General features: G+C 38.5%; 1 protein-coding gene across 4 annotated transcripts; it reads right to left on the bottom strand.

The window, feature by feature from the left end:
* Positions 1–652: 652 nt before the first annotated feature.
* On the bottom strand, positions 653–19,620 carry syt10 (synaptotagmin X). Of its 4 annotated transcripts, XM_077234659.1 has the most exons (8): positions 19,332–19,608; positions 17,232–17,688; positions 12,185–12,746; positions 5,926–6,046; positions 3,902–4,073; positions 3,199–3,328; positions 2,762–2,874; positions 653–1,524 (listed from the first exon to the last, which is right to left on the bottom strand). In XM_077234659.1, exons 1-7 carry the CDS (start codon positions 19,531–19,533, stop codon positions 2,803–2,805), a joined length of 1,716 nt encoding a protein of 571 aa, XP_077090774.1. In that variant the 5' UTR covers positions 19,534–19,608; the 3' UTR covers positions 653–1,524; positions 2,762–2,802. The 4 variants fall into 4 exon arrangements, with proteins under 4 accessions (XP_077090774.1, XP_077090775.1, XP_077090773.1 ...); XM_077234660.1 differs by having other exon boundaries at positions 653–2,874; positions 19,347–19,620; XM_077234658.1 differs by having other exon boundaries at positions 653–2,874; positions 19,332–19,612.
* Between the last annotated feature and the right edge of the window lie 865 nt (positions 19,621–20,485).

A 20,485-nucleotide genomic window follows, 5' to 3' on the forward strand; every position in this document is an offset into this window, starting at 1 on the left:
TGGCCAACTTGATGGCCCTTCGCTGACTCGCCCCTGTGATGCCAAGCATTTTGTAGGCCCTGCAGAGGGAATGGCCCACAAACCCTCGACATCCCACTTCGACAGGTTGGCATATTGCCCGCCACCCATTGCTCCGGCAACCCTCCACAAGCTGGGAGTACTTTGCCCTTTTTCTTTCATTGGCCTCCTCCATACGGTCCTCCCAAGGCAACAATATTCTGAGAAAATATTTTAAAATATAATTAATCGCATATCAACTTCTTGTTTATTGAACTGTTATATAAAATATAACGGCCTATCACATTTGCAATCATGCTGATATTCGAGAAAACAGCACACTTGATTGTTGGGTATTGCTTAACTATATTCTGTCATAAATATTAAAAATAAGAACTTTTGCCCCATATCTTGAATTCCGAGGACATTTTTGCTCCAAGCCCCCCTTAATTTTTTTCCCTGGTGTGTGCACAGAATGATTTTTTTCGAGCACAAGCGGAGGCCCCTTCTGTTGCGAAGCCCGTTCAAGTGAAACGAGTGAAACCGAGCAAACGCCGCTAATGGTTGCAAAATGATGTAACATCTGTCGATTTTTTTTAGTTTACACTCTAAGCTACAAATAAAGCAGCTTCAATATACAACACAGTGTAAAATACACTTTAACAATTTATTTAATTAAAATACATTTGAAACATCCAGTAAAATTATATTTCAAATATTTACTGCTTTTTTCCCTTTTTTTTCCCCCTTTTTTTTTTTTTACAAAAGTTATCACAAACTGTACACATCATAACAACATACATAGCAATCGTTTTAGTTGTCTGGTGCAAATATGACAAAAAAATCACTGAGAAGCAGTTCATCAATAGGTCAACAAGAAATCATCTCAGGAAGTTGAGTGCTAATCAAAACAGTTGTACAATTTTTAGAAGCCATTACACAATATATGCAAATTGTGTATAAAGTTATTCAAGATCACGAGCCCATAGTACAAACCAACCACCAAACGATCCATAGAAATGCACTTCAACAAGATAACAATCTGAAGAAATTCTCAAGTATATACACACATGCCAGCAATGGCAAGTAAAATTAAATAAAAATACTACCTCTCAGAAATAATAGGAGTCTACATTTCTAAACCATATTTAGTGTACTGGTATCAGCATGCTACAAGAATACTTGATCTTTGTTCTATCACTCTGACCGATCTCTGGGGCAGAAGCACTGTCTTCATGTGCAAATCAAAGTTAACAGTACACAGCCATTTGTGTAATTGCCATGATTGCATTATTACTTAATGGACACACCAGAAAACACTCAGAATACCAGCTTTAAAAAGTTAGGTGTGCAATTACCATGGTATACAATATTATTTGCATACTGACTGAATAGATGCTGGATGATTTAATTAATCAACAGTTAATCAACAGGAAAATTTCTATTGTCCATTCATTTTTAAATGACCACAACATGTAAATATTGTATCAGTTGAGCCTGTAGTTTGTGTGGATGGCAGTGCTTCACCTGTTATTTCACAGTTGAAAGAAAGAAAGACGTTTTAGTGGCTTTAATTGCTTTAGATGTTATTAATTTGGTTAAAAAATAATATATTTTTTTCCCCTGAACCAATTTATCTATGAAGAATGCTAATTTTCTGAAATCATTGTAAGCACCGACAGTCCAATAATACATCAATGACTCTAGGACGGGAGAACAGGAGTGAAAGAGGGATGATTGATTAATTTTAGATTTGAGAATTTGATGTTTAGCAAGTGTTTCATATATTTAAAAATATTAAAAAATCCTAATGTGAATTGATATGAATATTATCTTACATGTTGGTTATAGGGCATAATCAACAATTGTATTATTATGTTTGTTCTACTCTGACTTGAGAGAACCATCCTTCTAAACAACAACAAAACACGCTACAACTTTGGCTACTGTGTGAGTCCCTTTTGAACATAATTTTCAGCACATGCTAGCTAAGAAAAGCATTTTTTGTCACATTATGACCTCTCTTAAGTTAACTTTTAGTGACCTTCCAAAACATTTGCCTACTAGCTTTCAGTGCCTTTATGTACAGTATCTCATTTTTATGTCAATCGCTTCTTATCCTGTGTACATGTACAGTATTACAGCAATTAGAGTATTGATTCTTTTCCATTTATTTAACAAATTTGAGACGTTCAAGTACAATGAGCATATCATTAAATATTTATTAATGCATAATTTAAGTATAAGTTTAATTCAATTTTAATGTCTTTAAATCAGTATACCACAGCAGTTTTATTCAAATAAAGATTCTTTAGAAGCATCAATTAACAAGCAAATTAGGTAAAAACAGGTCTTGATTTCATATACAAACACCTCTTCTTTTCACTCCCCTAACCCTGCATCAAATTTGTCAAATATTTTCACCAGGCAGGGGAATATATAACTGAAACGTTCAAGAATATGAAATGATAAGCACTGTCATTTCATGTGTCTGTAACATGTCATAGCATCATTATACTGTCAAACAGCAAGAAGCTTCACATTATTTCACTGTCAGCTTCAAAGTGACCTGAAAACGATTGTTTTAGGAGCTCATAAACTCAGCACCAGTAAAAGCAAAATGTCAGAGAAATTGTGAGATTTGGATACATGATTGTGTCTGTAGCAGAAATACCAGTACTGTTTAATCTTCTTTTTTTTCAGATTAAAATGCAACATTAAAGGCTACAACTAGAGAAAAATATACCGTATTAATTATACAAACCAAATGTGTTTTGCGGTTAGGATTGTGTGGATTCCAGGATATTATGGGGTCAGTGGGGGTTTTGGGGATGGACATGATCCTTGACTCTCAAAACTGGATGCTCTTCCTGGCCACTGCAGGGACAGATGATACCAAAATATTACAGAAGAGTATAGGACATATTAGACTTGAATGCACTTGGCATATGGATCCAAATGAGCCCAAAGCACCACATCCGGGCTCAATCTACATAACATTGGCCCTGTTTACACCTGGTATTAAGATGCAATTTGGTCTGTTACATGGAGTTGTTATCTTATCTTTTTAAATGAACAATATTGAACAAGTCGAAATGTTTAAATTTTTCATGGTGTAAAAACAGCAAAATATTGCATCACTTTCCTTATGGGCAAGTGGCATTTGCGCCCTGCTTTCTCCTCGGATTTCTAGTCTCTCACCTCACAAAGTGCATGCCAGTGGGTGATGGGCTTGCGTGGATAAGCTAGCATTTCGTTCCAGTGGTCCCTTCCAAGACCCTCCGCATCCGGTCCTGTCCTGCACACCCCTATCACTTCATTGTGTCCAACTCTGAGAGAGAAACAGATCGCAATACTTTGTTTTAGAAAAAGTTTTCATTGGTGAGTGGCTTGCTAGCCTGAAAAGGATGTACATTTTAGATCCAGATGCAAAATAATGGATAAACAAAGACTGAGGAAACCAGTGGAACTATAAGCGATCATACTTGATCAACAGGACCATTGCTTAAAATGCTCCCACATTCACCAGCATATATATTTTACCTCTTCATGGCTCAACAATGTTTTACTGGCATAATTTGTCTTTAATTACACCGTAGCTGCTGTCTGTCTGGTTTAATAAAAGTGCACAGCAGAGTTTTCAGACTGTCACTTAATGTTCTCAATTGAGATGTTTTCTGCAAATATTTAAATACCAACTTCCAAGCATGTTATCTGACTTAATATTATAATTATCATCATCTTTCATGTCAGAATAATTTATCTTCAGCATGAGTTTACACTGGGATAGGCTCTAGTATCGCCTTGAGGGTACATAGGACAAGCGGTTTGGAAGATGAATGGATGGAGGTTTTGAGTTTGAATGGTAATTGTTTTGATATTATCTTAAAAGGCAGGGACTGACCTGTCGTAATCCATCACCGTGATTGACAGGCTGACCTGCTCCACGTTCTCAGGTGGGATGTCGAAAATGATGGCCTCATTATAGACGGGGTTGAGTGTGTTCTTCTTGGTGGTTGTCTTCCGCTTCTTCAGTCTCCGACCGTCACATATGAGGGAGACTTTAACATATGGATCTGTTGGGGGGGGGCAAAAGAAAATCAGTTTGGAGCTTTTCAGATTCAGAACACACAAAAAATAAAGCTGGCAATTTATCATATTCCACCACCGATTTTTTTTTTTAGACCTAGGTAATATTTTATGCATAGAAGAATTACATTTACATGTCTTTTCTTTTTTGCTGTCTTAACCCTCATGTTCTGTTTGCGGTCTGACAGACCCCACAGGCGTTTTAATATCTCAAAAAAACATATTTGCATTGATGTGTCAGGTTGATGACTTTGCCTCCTCTTATGCAAACTGATTATGTACAAAATTTTAACTTAATAACATGCATCATATGTCCTCTATGACAAATGTTACATATTTTTGGGGTTGCATAGACCCTAGGCATAAAACAAAATGCAAATAAATTTCACATGAGATTTTTTGATTTATGTACACAGTGTAGAAGGAAACTCTTGCCAATAGTCTAATTTATTTTATTGTGTTTTTCTACAATACATTTTTGTATTTAAAATACTAATATATTCGATTTCAGTGACAATTTTAAATCTACCGTGTGATACAATGTTAAAGTTTCAAAAATGTTTGTTTATATAACATGAGAAAAAAGTGGTTAAAACATTACAGTTATTGTTTTCATCATCATTTAAGTCAACGGTGTCCAATCCTGCTCCTGGAGGGCCACTATATCCTTCAATCCTAATTAAATACACGTTTGCCCCATAATAAAAATTTACTCGTAAGTTCACAGTAAAAATAAACCTAGAATATACTTAATAAAAGTGACACACTTAAAGGAATTAGGTAAAGCCTATCAATACATTTACATTATGCAACTAATTACTGATAGAAAGGGATATTACTTGATAGTTGCTTGACTCTTTAAAGTTACTGTGCATTTTAAATAGCTTCTGTAACTAGCATAACACATGTTTGCAATGAACAATTAGGAAGTTACTTGTTACATGGAGATGAGCAACATACATTAGAAACTTAATTAATGTAAAGGTGCTGTATGTAATTTTTAGACTGTAGTAAAGCATAAAAATACCATATGTTTGCATAATATGTTCTTTAGCAAACATGCTAAGCGCATATTCTTTTTTTCTCAGAAAGACAATTCTACTGCCAGTTATTCTATTTCAAATGTGCGTTAGAATGTCTGTTTTTGTTTTGGTCTGTGAGATCTCACCCACTGCCAATTTACCCAATAGTATTTGGACATCCCATGTTGCCAGTTGGTGGAAAACACAGCGTATTGCAGCCATGGAAGCCAACAAATGAACTGGGTCAGAGATTGCAGATTCTCCCCGACCTAAAAAGCCTCGGTATCCATCTAAAAAGCTCTATGACCAGAGGCAAATTAAAACCCAGTTAAATCAACTTATCAACTAACATGGACTTGTCACCTTCCATTGTCAATTGCGCTCATTCCTGTTGTATATCCTCAATCTGGCAACCTCCGTGAACTTTGAGTTTAAGGAAGAGGGGGCAGGGCAAACAACTCTCTAATATTTTGAATTGGGACTGCAGTACTCATTTCAACCACTAGCTGTCAATGTTACATACTGCACCTTTAAGTAAATTGAGGAAAAGTTCAGTTTTACATATTTAGATTGGACCCCCAAAAATCTAAGAAAATACATGTTTAGCAATTGTGTTGCTTTTAAACTCATTTTAATCACATTTAAGTAAATATAACAAGCAGCAAATCTCAGTTTTACTGTGTGTTTTGGGGTAGGTTGGAGCGAAACTGCAGGACATTGGCCCTCTATTGGAGCCGGATTGGACACCCCTGCTCTAAGTGCCCAAACATTAAGATGGTAAAGTCGTTCTCGACAGATTATGAGGGTTAACACTGACCAGAGTAGCCAGTTATGTCCATTGCTTTTAGATTGCGACATTTGATAACGGTGAGGGTCATGCGTCCAGCCGTGGGAAGATAGCAAAGGGAGTACATAATTTCTCCCAGATCCACACTCTCCTGAAGGAAGGAAGGAAGATATGAAGGTAGGAAAGTTAGATATAAAAACAAATAGAAAACAAGTAGATTGCAAACTATTGATTAAATGATCTGCAGGTATCATCCTTTTTAGCAAATAATGTAATATGATTTTCCTCGTGAGAGTCTTTCATAGAGCCCTTGATACGACTTCAAACAAAACCCTTATTTACTGACCAAATAGACTTCTGTTTGCCTCGCCAACAACAACTAATGTGAAATAGCATGTGAAATATTGGACTAATGTTTGCCCATCAGGCATAAACATGATCTACTCTTTATTAGATCTAGAGAGTGGATATAAAACTCATTCAAAAACATTAGTGAAAAAATTAAATAAAAATAAATTAAACAGTGACTCAGAAACAAAGTTGTGTACAGAAATATGGCTCTTCTAAGAAATTGAGCTGTTTCCAAGAAGACTTTCATAACAGCTGTGTTTGTGTGGAAGTGTTACTGTAGGACGTATGTTTTGGGTGGCTGGTTCTTTTTCTCAGTTTTGAATGAGACAAATCTAGCTTCCCTGACCTTTATTAGCTTTGCAGAGGCGGTAAAGATTATTCTAAAAGGCCAGTGTATATTTTGGTATTTACAGCCTCTCAGTACTGGAATAAGACGGCCATTATTCTTTCAAAGGCAACTAAAGATAGTGATTAATCTGTCCAAGTAAAGATTAAAAACAGATTGCGTAATAGGGAGAAACGTACATACTTAATCACTGTCGTACTGTAGTTACTGTGTTTAAATTTCAGGTGTACCACATGCCTATTTTTTAGCCCTCCAAATCACATGTCATTTCTCAATAACATTAATTAAATACAGTATTATTTTACACAGTTTATTTTTTGTGTGATCTAAAGGAGTGCAATATCCGTTAATTGAATTTAATTAATATTTCATCAAATGTATTCATTTTACTCAATGTTACTCTACAATTACACTGCTGATCAAAGTATTGTTTTTGAAGTGTCTTGTGCTCATCAAAGGTTGCATTCATTTGATCAAAATACAGTATTAATATTGTAATACTGTGAAATATTGCATTTTTAAATAACTGTTTTATATATTATTATATTTTAAAATAAAATGTATTCCTGTGATGCAATTTCTCCAGTCTTTAGTGCCACGTGATTCTTCAGAGATCATTCTAATATGCTGATTTAGTGCTCAAGAATAATTTCTTATTAGTTTTGAAAACAGATTTTAGTGGAAACCGTGATTCCCTTTCGTAGTCACTCCGAGTTACGTCGGATGACGACAAATGGGGGTTTCGCTTAGAACACCTATCGACTTCGAGTATTACAAAACGAGCCAATGGCGATGAAATGCCATGGGTCTGCGGAATTTGCATGACGTATAAAGGAGAGACGCCGGCAAAGGCAGATCATGTTTTCGCTTCGGAGCCAAGAGTATTTCTTCACTCCACAGCCATCTCTGACTTCGCTCTACGAGACGAGCTTCTCTCTCCGGTGTTGGTGTGACGGCGATCTGCAGCGAGCTCACAGTGCCTGCTGATCTGTGCAGTGATCTGCCAGTGTGTATGTGTCTCCCTGTGCGCTTCAACATCGCGGAGTTATTTCTCCTCTCATAAAAGAGCACGCACGCGGCACGTATTTTTAAAGACGGCTCGCCCGTGCATTTCTGGTTGCAGCGGACTGGCATCGGAATCTGATGGGAACGAGCGCTGTCTAGTGTGTTTGGGCTTTGATCATGCTTGAACAGCGCTCGTGGATGACTCATGTTCTCTCTGGGAACGTGATCATCGCGTCATATATAGGTCGAGACTCGGTGAACTCACAAGAGTGAGAGTCCCCTCATCCACCACCCGATCTTCGGCTGGTGGCCAGGGTGACCTGAGGGTGTTGGTCTGGAACAAGGCGCCGACTCTGTGTCTATAGCCCAGCCCCCCCTCTTTAATGACGGTGCCCGCTAGCGAACTGATGATTCCACGAGTCTACCCTCGGTAGGCCCGTGTGTTTTCATTTGAAGCTACAGAGGACTATGCTGTGTCTGTAGCAGCATCACTAGGTGGGCTTGATTCTTCTGGAAATGACGACTCGTCACAGCTGCCACCCTCTGGTGTGCATACGGCTGTACATGAGTCTGATCCGGAGATGACGGCCATGCTTTCCCGGGACGATTGGTTTTGGGTAAGGCCGCCGACGCGTCCACGGCAAACCCCAATATCTTTCTTCCCGGACGTGCATGATGAGATCACGGGTCCTCTCGTCGGTCTCATCCGCCTTTCCTCCCCTCAGGGGCCGCTGCCCATGGGTACACTGGGGTCCCCCCGGTCTCGTGTACTCGCTTCAGTCAGCTAGTACTGGACCCGCTCAGGTGTCTTCGCTTGCTCGCCATTCCACTCCACGGACTGGATACGTGCGATATTCCTCAGGTGAGCTTTCCTCTCTGAAGCCCTGAGTTCCTCCAGCACTGTTGACGCTGGAGCCAGTGTCTATTGCCTGTGCATCGGCTAGGTGCCTCCGTGTGCATGGTTCCTCCCCTGAGTAACCCCCACATGTGTATTTCCACTGTAAGCCTCCTTGAGCATGTGTCTTTCCCTCGGCAAGCCACCTTGCCACTTCTGGAGTTGAAAGTTGCCACCCCTTGGGCTGGTTACTCCAGCGTTCCTCCATATGAAGCCCTCCGGTCATATGTGTGTTCTTAAGTCCTCCCTACGGGTAGGCATGCTGCGGCATATTTCCTCTGAGATATGCTTCCCAGTGTACCTTGGTATTCCTGTGTTAAGTAGGACTCCTTCGTCCGTGCCAGTATCACGACAGGGGGATCAGACTTTCGCAGGGCACTGGAAGACAGCTGTGAAGGTGGCGTGATTTCACGGGGACCCCCATTCGTCGTCATCCAACGTAACTCGGAGTGACTACGAAAGGGAACGTCTCGGTTATGTATGTAACCCTCGTTCCCTGAGTAGGGAACGGAGACGTTACGTCTCCCTGCCACTTCCGCTGTACCGCTGGGTAGACGCCTGAGTTCAGTCTCGCCTCCTCAGCGAAGACATGATCTGCCTTTGCCGGCATCTCTCCTTTATACCCACGCGGTGGGGCGGAGATACGCTATCCAAATTCCGCAGACCCATGGCATTTCATCGCCATTGGCTCGTTTTGTAATACTCGAAGTCGATAGGTGTTCTAAGCGAAACCCCCATTCGTCGTCATCCGACATAACGTTATTATTTTTTTCAGGACTTGATGAATCCTGAAAAAAAAAGACAATAAAACATTCCCACCTTTACATTTACTGTTCAGCTTTAGCTCTAGCAGGTCAATGGCTGACATTTATTGCTTTTTTTTTTCATTGATTCATTTGAAAAATATAATTAATTACAGATTTGTTTTCTTTAAAAATATTCTTTAGTGTGATATTCATATATTGTGGTGCAGTGTTTTTTTTTCTCTTATATTCTCATCAACAGTATATTTTAATTCTCATATTCATGTTGCACATTTCTTTATCCAGTCTTTATGTTTTACATTTTTGTGAGAAATTTCGTTGACGAGATTAACCCCGATGTGGTACCGACTCTGTGTAGTCTGATGCCAAAACCCTCTCTGTCACATCCTATCCTCTCCTTCCACGCCTCTTCTTATCCGCACCACAAATGCTGAGTACAGAGAGCCACGGGCTAGTTCAGGAGTCACGTCTCCTATTGGCGTTTGTGTCCCAAACCATTCACAAATCTTTTTGGGGAAATAATACCCTTCCTGTTTTGACTGTCCAAGTTCCCCTCCTCCAGATCTGAATGGCCTTACCACCACAGCAATGTGCTCCAAAAACAGAGGACAAAATTAGACCTCCAAACGTCAGAGTAAGATAAAATAGAGGGTTTCAATGTGCAGTCGGAAGTGTAACGGAGCAAGCCTGCAATCTATGGCTCCGACTATTTTAGGAATTGAGAGTTACTAGCTTCTTTCCACAGTCGGGGGCCTAAGACCAGCTGGTCTGGTTCTGAGTGAGTTTTTGTCCCTTAAGGGCAGTTTTGATACTCTCATAACTGAGAACAACAGGTCGAAAACTACCCTACTGCTGTTCCAACACTACACATCAATACTTTTATATTGTAGCTATGAGTGAAAGCTATAGTCAGTGGAGGAAATGAGAAGGAAATAGCATGAGAGAGATCCAAATGTTATAGCAAAACACAACATGAGTAACTTGACAGGTGCAGATATGTCAACCACACAACAGGAAAATGAATAAATATGCTGAAAACAACACAATCAAGAAATTAATGAGCCTGAAAGAGACTATTACGTCAAACAAGTAGGAGGAAGAGATTGCTTTTCCCAAGCAGGAATGACTCACCACAGAATCTCTGTGGTGAACAAAATGAAACGCTGTCACCATTCACTTTTATTTTTGTAGCAGGAAGCCGGTGGAAGGTCATTTTTAATGCAGCCGAATCACTGTACGTGAAGTGGGTATGACGGACAATGTCTTTAACCTCTACAAATCGTCTAGTTATTGAACAAGTGTGCAGATTAACTAGCATTATAGTTTGATGTTCCAGGTCCTGTCAGAAATCAAAGATATAGCTTTTTCACTAAGTACACATTCCTTTTTTCTTTATCCTCCAATCAGATATCTTAAAGTATATTCTCAACTTAAAGATAAAGTGCTCAATATTCACACAAAAATGTATTTCATTCTATGATACGATTGAAACATTCTTTAAATATCTTATTTGTTCTGCTGAAGAAAGTCCTACAGGTTTTGAATGACTGTGAGTAAATAATGACTGATTTTTTGGTGTACTGTCCTTAAAAATCCCCCATAAATACCATGACTGGTGCAGTCAAATAAGCTCTGATATATTAACTGAGGCATAATGAGTGGGTGTCATTAACATGAGGGCCAATCTGACTAAGAAACCTAAAAAAGGGCGGAAATTACTAATGTTCTTTTGTCATAGTCCTGAAATGTAGTGCCGGTAACATTTTTTTAATTGTACTCTGAAGTCAGTGGGACGGTAGGACAAACTCAATTCCACACCTGTTGTTTGAAGGCTCTGGCTTGATAATCATGCTTCCTGTGCGTCTGGAAACTGGCAATTGGATCTATTTTTGGAAGGGGGGTATGTGGGTGCCCTGAAAGGGTGAGTCAGTTTAGAGATGAGCCCTCCCGCACACCTGGCTTTACATAACAGATCGATCTATCCTGTTAATGAGATCTTCACACTCATGCAGTCAATTTTTCTGTTTGGTTTGAAGTACATGACCAGTTAGTAAATATGTGAATACAAATGTCCTTGTACTTTCGATGATATAATAGACAGTTGTTGGCACTAATAATACTTAAGCCATAGTTTTTAATATTCAGCCCTGTCTATCTCTCTATCTCTCTATCTCTCTATCTATCTATCTATCTATCTATCTATCTATCTATCTATCTATCTATCTTTCTATCTGTCTATCTATCTATCTATCTATCTATCTATCTATCTATCTATCTATCTATCTATCTATCTATCTATCTATCTATCTATCTATCTATCTATCTATCTATCTGTCTATCTGTCTATCTATCTATCTATCTATCTATCTAGTGTTCTATTGTTCTATCGTTCTATCTATTGTTCTATTGATTGTTCTTTCGTTCTTTTTATCGTTCTATCATTCTATCTATTGTTCTGTCGTTATATCTATCTATTGCTCTATCTATTGTTCTATCGTTCTATCTATTCTATCTATCATTATATCTATTGTTCTATCGTTATATCTATTGTTCTGTCTATTGTTCTATTATTCTATCTAGTGTTCTATCATTCTATCTATCTATTGTTCTACCGTTCTATCTATCATTCTATCAATCGTCCTATCTATTGTTCTATCATCCAATCCATCGTTCTATCTATTGTTCTATCATTCTATCTATCATTCAATTGTTCATTCTTAAACCTCCAATGCTTTTTAAACAAGACTTTATACTTGTCAAGCCATCATTCAAAGCTTCACCTCAAATTCAATTCAAATTCAGAAATTGACTTTAAAGAAGGTAATTTAAAAGGCATTCTAAATACAACCCTGCCAGAATCTGGTCTTATTGAGGTATCTGAGGGAAAGTATGAACTATGCTTTCTATACACACAAGGACTGTACTTACTGTAGTAGCTGCGAGGATGTCCTTCCAAACCACAGCTTCACGGGAAAGGTCAGACAGCTCAAACAGGTTGTCAACCACCACCTCACCAATCATGTCATGACTTGTAAAGCGGTCAAAGTCGTACACGCTGAAGTGCAACTTGCGATTGCACAGCTCACTGTACTCCACAGGGAAGCGGAACGCCTCGTCGAACGTGGGGTTGAGCGTCTTGCGGTGGACCCTCGTCTGAAACTTCTTTTTGCGGTCTGGAAGCAGGTAGATCTTCACGTAAGGGTCGGAGGTGCCTGTGAAGTCTTTGGCGGGCAGATCCAGGGCCTTTAGAATGCGAACCATAAGAGCTTGTTCCTCATAGTCGTAGCTCAGGGCAAAGCTCAGCTTTCCGCACGTCTCCACCGGCTCCTTGTTTCCTTCTTCAGAGTCCACAGACTTCTGCTTGTACAGCTCAGGTTTGATCCGGCCGATACTGACTGTAGAAGACTGACGCACGGGTAGAGTGTCCATGGTGAAGTCCACACTGGTCACATTCATCTGCCGCGGCAGGTGTCGGCGGAAAGAATTGTGCCTATGAAGAAGGAGAACTTTTATAGCTACTTGTGAAAAAAATAAATAAATAAAAATATTAGTTTGGTCTTGCCCCTTGTGTTGGGGAAATTACTCTAAAGCTATACTAGTCAAACTGCTCTTTTAAAAACTTAGAATACATGCTACTATCAAAAAGTAGCTACGAACAATGCATTTTAAAATATATCAGTTTATATAATTTAAAATTTAATCAAAGCAGTATTTATGAGGGATTTTGAATGAATTGAATGAATGAATCAATCAATCAATGAGGGTATTAGCATTACATTTAAACAGATAAACATTAGTAAACACGTTAAAAAATAATAATATTGCTGAGGCACTTGAATCAGTGAATCAATTTGATTCTTTTTGAATTAAATAATTTACAGGTTCATCTCAATTAAGTGACTCACTAAAATGAATGGGCACATACAGTATACTGTATGCAAGAGAGGGTGTCACTACTGAAAAATGTTAAGTTAGTAGCAGTGCTTCTTTTAGTTAAAGTTACTCCTCAGAACTTTAGTATGGACCCTTTTCACACACTGTGAGAACACGATTCCACAGTTATCAACATTGCAAATCTTGTTTTTCAGTTTTTCACATATTCATTTTTATTAAATTGAATATAGGCCTACATAACTGCTAATGACTGCTGCAAGGGACCTTTTAGGGAGTGATGGCAAATTTCACATTATTCTCTCTTCTGACCGCTGTTATCAGTCTCTCTATTTTTGCTGTCGTCTCTCGATCATTCACCGCTAAATAAAGTTAACTGTGAAGACTTCCGCTTCTGAAAACCCTGGAAATGTGGGAAAAGGGTCCATCGTGTTCCTCTTCAAACTTTTTTATTCCCTTTTTAGCAACTTTTATTTTTGTAGACTTCACAATAGAATATCACAATAGTTAGGCCTGGATCTTTTTTTTATTCTAGAAAACCTATTTTGAACACTCTTCATGACTCCTGAGGAAATCATAGTTCTCTACTTATCCTTGGTGTTTCCTAGCAACTAGCACCTTTAGGAAGATGACAACAAACATATGACAATGACATTGTGTTAAAAAAAAAAAGTCATGGATTGTATCATTTAACTGACTTAAATTTAAAAAAAAATTAAAAAACTCTAAAATTAAAATTTGCTAAATTATGATTAATATATTCGTTTTTCCAAATTAATCTTTCCACCATTTTTTTCACTTGGTCTCTTATCATCACTGTCAGTCTGTCTCTCTCTCTTTCTACTTTGTCCAACTCTGTCTGTCACCTGCACATGTATGCTGCACATTACGCCTTGCAATTTGCACAAACGTCCCAGAACAATGTGATGATAAATTAAAGAGAGACAGAGTAATTAACTGCTGTCTTCAGATGTTTTGAAGAGCACTTCTTTCGAAATCCAGTATTTGATGGCAGTGGTCCTGAAATATCTTGCCAAGCGTAATGAATGAGTCTGCAAGTCAATGCCAGTATTCACAATTTGTATTTCTACTCTCCCATATAAGAGATTACAGAAGATGAAGGTGGAAATGTTCAAGTCTTATTAGCCAGTCACCTGTTGCAGAATACACTGAACTACAAACTATTCTCTCAGCTCAATTGATCTTGGTTTTAGTTCATGTAAGCTATCTAACAATAGTGTTTTATCATATTACAGCAGAGGGGCGTTCATTTTTGCAGGCATGTCATAACACGTGCTCATGCATAGTTAAATTGTGCATTCTTCAATAAAGCTTTTGAGCACTTTAGAAACGAATCTGAATTCCAGCTTAAATACTAAAGGCATTTAAAGCTCCAGTAGGTAGCTTTTGTAAACAAATATTTGTTAAAACTGTTATTATGTCCTGAAAGTAGAATATGAGACAGATAATCTGTGAAAAATATCAAGCTCCTCTGGCTCCTCCCTGTGGTCCTACTGCCATTTGCAGAAATACACCGCTCCCGGTCAGAAACAACCAATCAGAGTCAGGAGGAATGTCTTAGCAGTGTCAATCACGCTCGTGTACGCGCTGATCACCCCTCTCTTGCACAGCGCGAGCATTTCCCGTCGTTCGTGACTCTCCTGTTCAAACTCGTTCATCCAAATGAACGAATATTTTTTCGAGTCATTTCGTTCATTCAACGAACGAAATGACTCAAAAAAAGATTCGTTCATTTGGATGAACGAGTTCGAACAGGATCACGAACGTGCATCACAGAACAGAGCAAGGCGAGCATTTGTGCTTATAAAACGTAAAGTTTTTTATTTATTTTTGAAATGACTGATCGTTTCACTAGATAAGACCCTTATTCATCGCCTGGTATCGTTTAAAGCCCTTTGAAGCTGCGCTGAAACTGTCATTTGGTCCTTGAAACGTTTGTGTCCTATTGAAAGCCATTATATGGAGAAAAAGCCTGGAATGTTTTCATCGAAAACCTTAATTTCTTTTCGACTGAAGAAAGAAAGACATGGACATCTTGAATGACATGGGGGTGAGTAAATTATCAGCAAAAGTTTTTTTTTAAAGTGAACTAATCCTTTAACGTTATCTTAGTAGCTATTTATTACTTATAGAAAGAGTGCAACCTTATACAGTTATATGTATTGCAAAATACATAATGATTTGAGGACCAAGTTTGTAGACAAAGTATGGGCAGGCCATAGTCAATGTAAAGCATATTGTTGATGTTTCGTCCCTATTAGTGAATGTTCCATAACTGTTTATAATCGTCATCGGTGGTCCTGCTTACTAGCCTGCGCGTTCACGGCAGGCTCTGCTGTGGGGGAGGAGCTGTGGAGGGAGGGCTGTAGCGCAGCAGAGAGCAAGGGGGTTGGACCTGTAAGTTGTGCTTCTTCAAATTTTCAGGCTAAGTCAACATTTTCAAAAAACTCCCTACTGCAGCTTTTAAATGGATATATTACTTTGATATGTGGAAAATAATGCACTGTATTACTGCACCCAATGGTTTGTGGCTGGAAACCGTTTCTAAGACATCTTCACTTGAGGCACCGTAAAACATTAAAGAGTTATATAATTATAATAGCGTTTCATATATCCTCAGTTTCTTCCCCAGAAAGCTAAATGATTTAAAAACCTCTTAGTAGTGCATTAACTCGTTAGCAATAGTTTAACTATCCTCTCTTCAGTCTAGTTCAGCTCACTTTAGTGATCAACCTACCATGAAATGACCATTTCTGAGAAACTAGCTTCACATTTTAGCCTATTTTAAAGACATTTGATCAAGGTTTGCCATCATCTCATGGCATATTCGCCTACTTATTATTCAATTACTATATTTCTTAATAGAGGGAAAATAGACAAGTCAAAGTGATGTACTTCCAAAATGATATAGTGGAAGTTATATAAGAAGGAATGAAGGAAGAATAGAAAAAGAAAACAGAAAATGTGCCAACCGAAAGTACACCTAAACGGTCTTTCACAATGACATTTAGGCAGCTTTATTTGGCCTTTCCGTGCAACTCATTAACATGAAGACACCTCATTTGTTACGCTGCATTGAAGTTTTTTAATGATATTTCTGTAGCTTGTCAATAATGGATTCTACTACGAAGAATTGAGCACAGCTGTTCCTCCTTTCCCCAGTCGGACAAACAGTCGCAGCATGTCAGTGCTATTGCGTGGCAACACTAATTACATCCCTGCTTACTTTAAACATGGTGCCACGCGAAACAAAGAGAAGAAGAGCTGATTGTTTAATTGCTAAGATCACTTAATGTTGTTGCCATGGCAATGTGACACAAGGGCTCTGATTGGTGAGCTGCAGTGGTTAATTTGCGTATTCAATTACCAGGAGATGTGCCATAACCCTGTCAGCGGGTATGTGAAAATAAGTGATTTATGATAATAGTAACACCAGAAATATAGAATAATGAAAATTTTAAAGCCCTAATTAATTCCCATTAATTGAAATGCTGGACATTATTATTATTATTATTAATTGTTATTATTGGTAAATTGTTAATTGTATAAAATATGGACATTTTTTATTTGTTTTTTAATGTGCATTTAATTGCGCAATGTGCATTGTTAAATTGTTAAAATTTGGGGAAAATAATAGTATATACGCTGTATTTTTCTTTTGTTTTTATAAATATAATATATAAACGCTCTATATTGTACATGTTGGTGGGGCTTAATCTACTTTGTAGGTGTGCATTGGCTTAGATCCGGTTGATTTATTTCTAGCTGGAATTCAGCCATGGAAAACATAAATGTGGATATTTCATAAAAGAAAGAAAAAAATAGCAGCTCTATCATTTCCTGCATTTAAAGGCACACACTGATAACAAATCATTCAGTATGTGTTTATCATTCAGTAAAGGCAGCCCATCATAAGCACATCCTCTCAATTGCACCAAGTATATGTTCTGTTTTTTAAACTAGATATGAGTTAACTCGAATAGTACTAATGAAATTTAGTGTCAATCAACATGCAATCAAGCATCAAAGGTAGATGTAATTCATCATGTAATTGGCGTATCACCTGGAGGACGAGGTAGGTTCAGTGGTCTGCCTCTGGATTTTGGCCTGTTTGGTCAGACACCCACGCAGAGCCTGCTGCACCTCAGCAGGGATGTCTGGGGACGTCTGGCTGATCTTCATGGCCGCCTCCAGGATCTTAACCGAGCTGCGGCCATTGACCTTCACTTCTGGTACCTTCCTTCTTTTGTCGTCCTCATCCTCTTGCTGGACTTGCGATGGCTGTCTTCCCACCATTGCAGTTGCCTTGGTCTCAGGATGAGGAGAAACAGAACGAGACAGTGGAGGTTGGCCCGGGGGGGCCTCAGGCAGCACCCCCGGCGGGCAGCGGTCAGCATTGGACGAGAGCGCCTTGCTTCTCCAAATGGGCCAGCACAGCTTCCAAAAGACAAAGAGTGAGACTACCAAAAGGGCGAGCCCACAGAAACCTACGACCACAGCTAGGAGACTTACAGAGATGTCTACAGGCAACAAGAGGAAGAGAGAGCAAAGAAAAAGAGGCAAGTATGTGAAGATTGGAAAGAGATAGAGTGTGTTGAGGAGATCATAAAGAACAGAGGGTGAGGGAAAAAGGAGACGAGGATAGGTAAAGAGATAAATGAACATCAGACGGGCAGACAGAGAGCACCAGCAGCAATAAATGATGCATGACAGACAAACAGGAGAAAGAGGGAGAGAGAAAAAGAAAAGAAAGAGAGGGCAAGGTATAAGAAAAGGAAGACTGAAATGTGCTTGTTTAGTAAAGCAGAGTTCAGAGTAATTTTGCTCGCCTTTTCATACAACCAAAGTTAATATAGAATGAAAAATAGAGCATAAAAAGTAAGTTCACCTGCACTCAACCAACCTGATTCAACTTTTTTTTTTTTTTCTTTTTTTTTTGCTTAAAAACATTAAGTATATCACAGTGTTGATGCTGAAAAAGGTCTCTTAATGAGTGGCACTGTTGAACTGTCACGTGTTCAACAGGTGCAAGAGTTTCAGCTGCCTAATGCACTGCACAATGCAATACATAATTATAGTTGTTTGCTGTATCATTGAGTGAGTTTTAACACCATACTGCTATTGGTGATACTAACCAATAAGAAATGAACTACAGGGATGGAATCACTCTCATATATGACCACCACCCCCCTGAGATGACTGTACAATGATAAAATATCATCTGCATCAGCATGTGGTCATTTCATTTAATTAATTTATGGTTTCTGCTGCACTCAAGGCCATTATGACTCTATCACACAATATAGCACAGCCTGTACTGTGTGATATGTTTTGAAAGTTGTTAGCCTATGACATAGGTATTTCTGTATTTGTTTCATTTTCATTTTCTCTGGATTAGGCTACATGTAAAAAACAAAAACATACTGACAGATTTAAACCGATTTCAACAATGAATTAATGCACAAAATGTCCATGGTTTGCATTAGTGTTACTTGCAAACTAGTTTTGGAAACTACTTTAGTTAACAATTTATTTTACAGTGTCCTACGTTACATGTAGTTAATAACTAAAAGTATGCATAATTACATGCGACTAACCCTAAAACAAACCCTAACCATAGTAAGTACATGATTACTCAGTACTTAAAAAGGACACCTTAAAATAAAGCGTAACCCTTCTTTATTTTGTTGCCAACAAATACGAGCAAAAACCCTGAGTTACAAACGTTGTAACAAAATGTGTATGCACGTTTCTGTCGATTAAATGTGTGCCTTATTCTAACGTCTCCATTTGTAGTACAGTTATGCATTTACTGTGTTTTATCGGGAAAACTCGCGAGTTTTGCTACAGTATTTCATGAAAACGTCTTGCGCGTAATATTATATTATTGAAACAAAACTCAGTAAACGAACAGAGTTTCCAACTTGTTGCGCATGATACGCTACAAATAAAACCATCTCCTGATTGTATGCTGGCTGATTTCAGGTAATGTTATGAATATGAAAAATGTTTCTGTGACTGCGAGCGAACTATTCAAACTTTCAGTGCTCTGGATTCATGCACTCGTGCTTTGAAAAAGTTTTCTCGTTAACTGGCTAACCAAAGTTCCTGGAGAAAATATATTTGTGAGAGAATAATAGATTGTCGTTTATGTTAAATTTACCTGAACTTCCTTTACCTGGTATGTTGCTCTCCAGAGGAAATATATCCGCGCATTTTTCCCTGTCGACGTGCCCCGCGAGACACAGCTCCGTCACTATTTGGAGAGCCCTTTGGCACAGGCTGACGCCGTCCTCTGTGCGGACATTCATGTCTTTCCTGTTAATCCATTGTATGTTGGACGATGCGTGAGGGCGAGGGTTCATTGGGGCACCATGTGAGCTGCTGAGTGCAGCTGATGCGTAAGGGAATGAAGAGAGAGTGACGCGTTCAAGTCCATGTCCTTCGCGCAAAGGCGCACCAGATTCTTTGGCGCAGTGGAACATTGTAGGGGCACATCTACACTGCCCAATAGGAAACACGCGTTGTCTAGAGAGGGAGGATCATACTTTCTAATTATTTAGGAAAAAACAAAGTTTTTATAGGCTACAGTAGAACATGGATTTGCTTTATCGTAAAATGACAAAGAGACCGTTGATGTTGTCAACAGTTTTTGTCCATGGCTTTCAACCTTGAGATGAATCTGTAAAGCTGTATGGCTGCAAGAATTACAACACACACACACACACACACACACACACACACACACACACACACACACACACACACACACACACACACACACACACACACACACACACACACACACACACACACACACACACATTATTTATATACATATATATATATATATATATATATATATATATATTATTTTTCTTTTTATACACTTTGAAGGTTGTAATTTCTATGACGTCTTGCAGTCTAAAATTTTATATCTGTTTATCAATCAAATAGTTGTCAGATAATTAACTGTACTTGTCTTAACATCTGTGCACACATTCTTCTTTTAAAGCTCTTTAAATAAGTTTTGCTTAATAGTTTTGGGAACTGTCTCTTTTAATCATTCCATTATCAGATTTTTCAAATGTACACTTGTGTTGTCAGATGTAGAAAACATGTTAAATATGAGTAGAAATTGTATTTAATAGAACAAAAGAGGAATGGGAATGTTCGTCTGATAAAAGAGAGAACATTATGTACTTGGCTCAGTGCTGTTCATAGTCTGACAATCTCCTTGACAACCAAACGCAAACTGGGGAGCAGTTGAGGCATCATCCTCATGCAGACCCATGTTCTTATAGCTTTGCCCTGTGA

This window comes from Siphateles boraxobius, unplaced genomic scaffold (assembly GCF_051911475.1).
Source record: "Siphateles boraxobius isolate OS27281-9 unplaced genomic scaffold, OSU_SipBor_1 19, whole genome shotgun sequence".
NCBI lineage: Eukaryota > Metazoa > Chordata > Actinopteri > Cypriniformes > Leuciscidae > Siphateles > Siphateles boraxobius.

Coding starts and splice junctions, on each gene's coding strand:
- syt10 (XM_077234658.1), bottom strand. CDS start 19,533: ATGAACCCTCGCCCTCACGCATCGTCCAACATACAATGGATTAACAGG. Junction 17,689..19,331: donor ACCAGGTAAAGGAAGTTCAG/GTAAATTTAACA, acceptor TGTTGCCTGTAG/ACATCTCTGTAAGTCTCCTA. Junction 3,329..3,901: donor ACGGTGATGGATTACGACAG/GTCAGTCCCTGC, acceptor TTTCTCTCTCAG/AGTTGGACACAATGAAGTGA.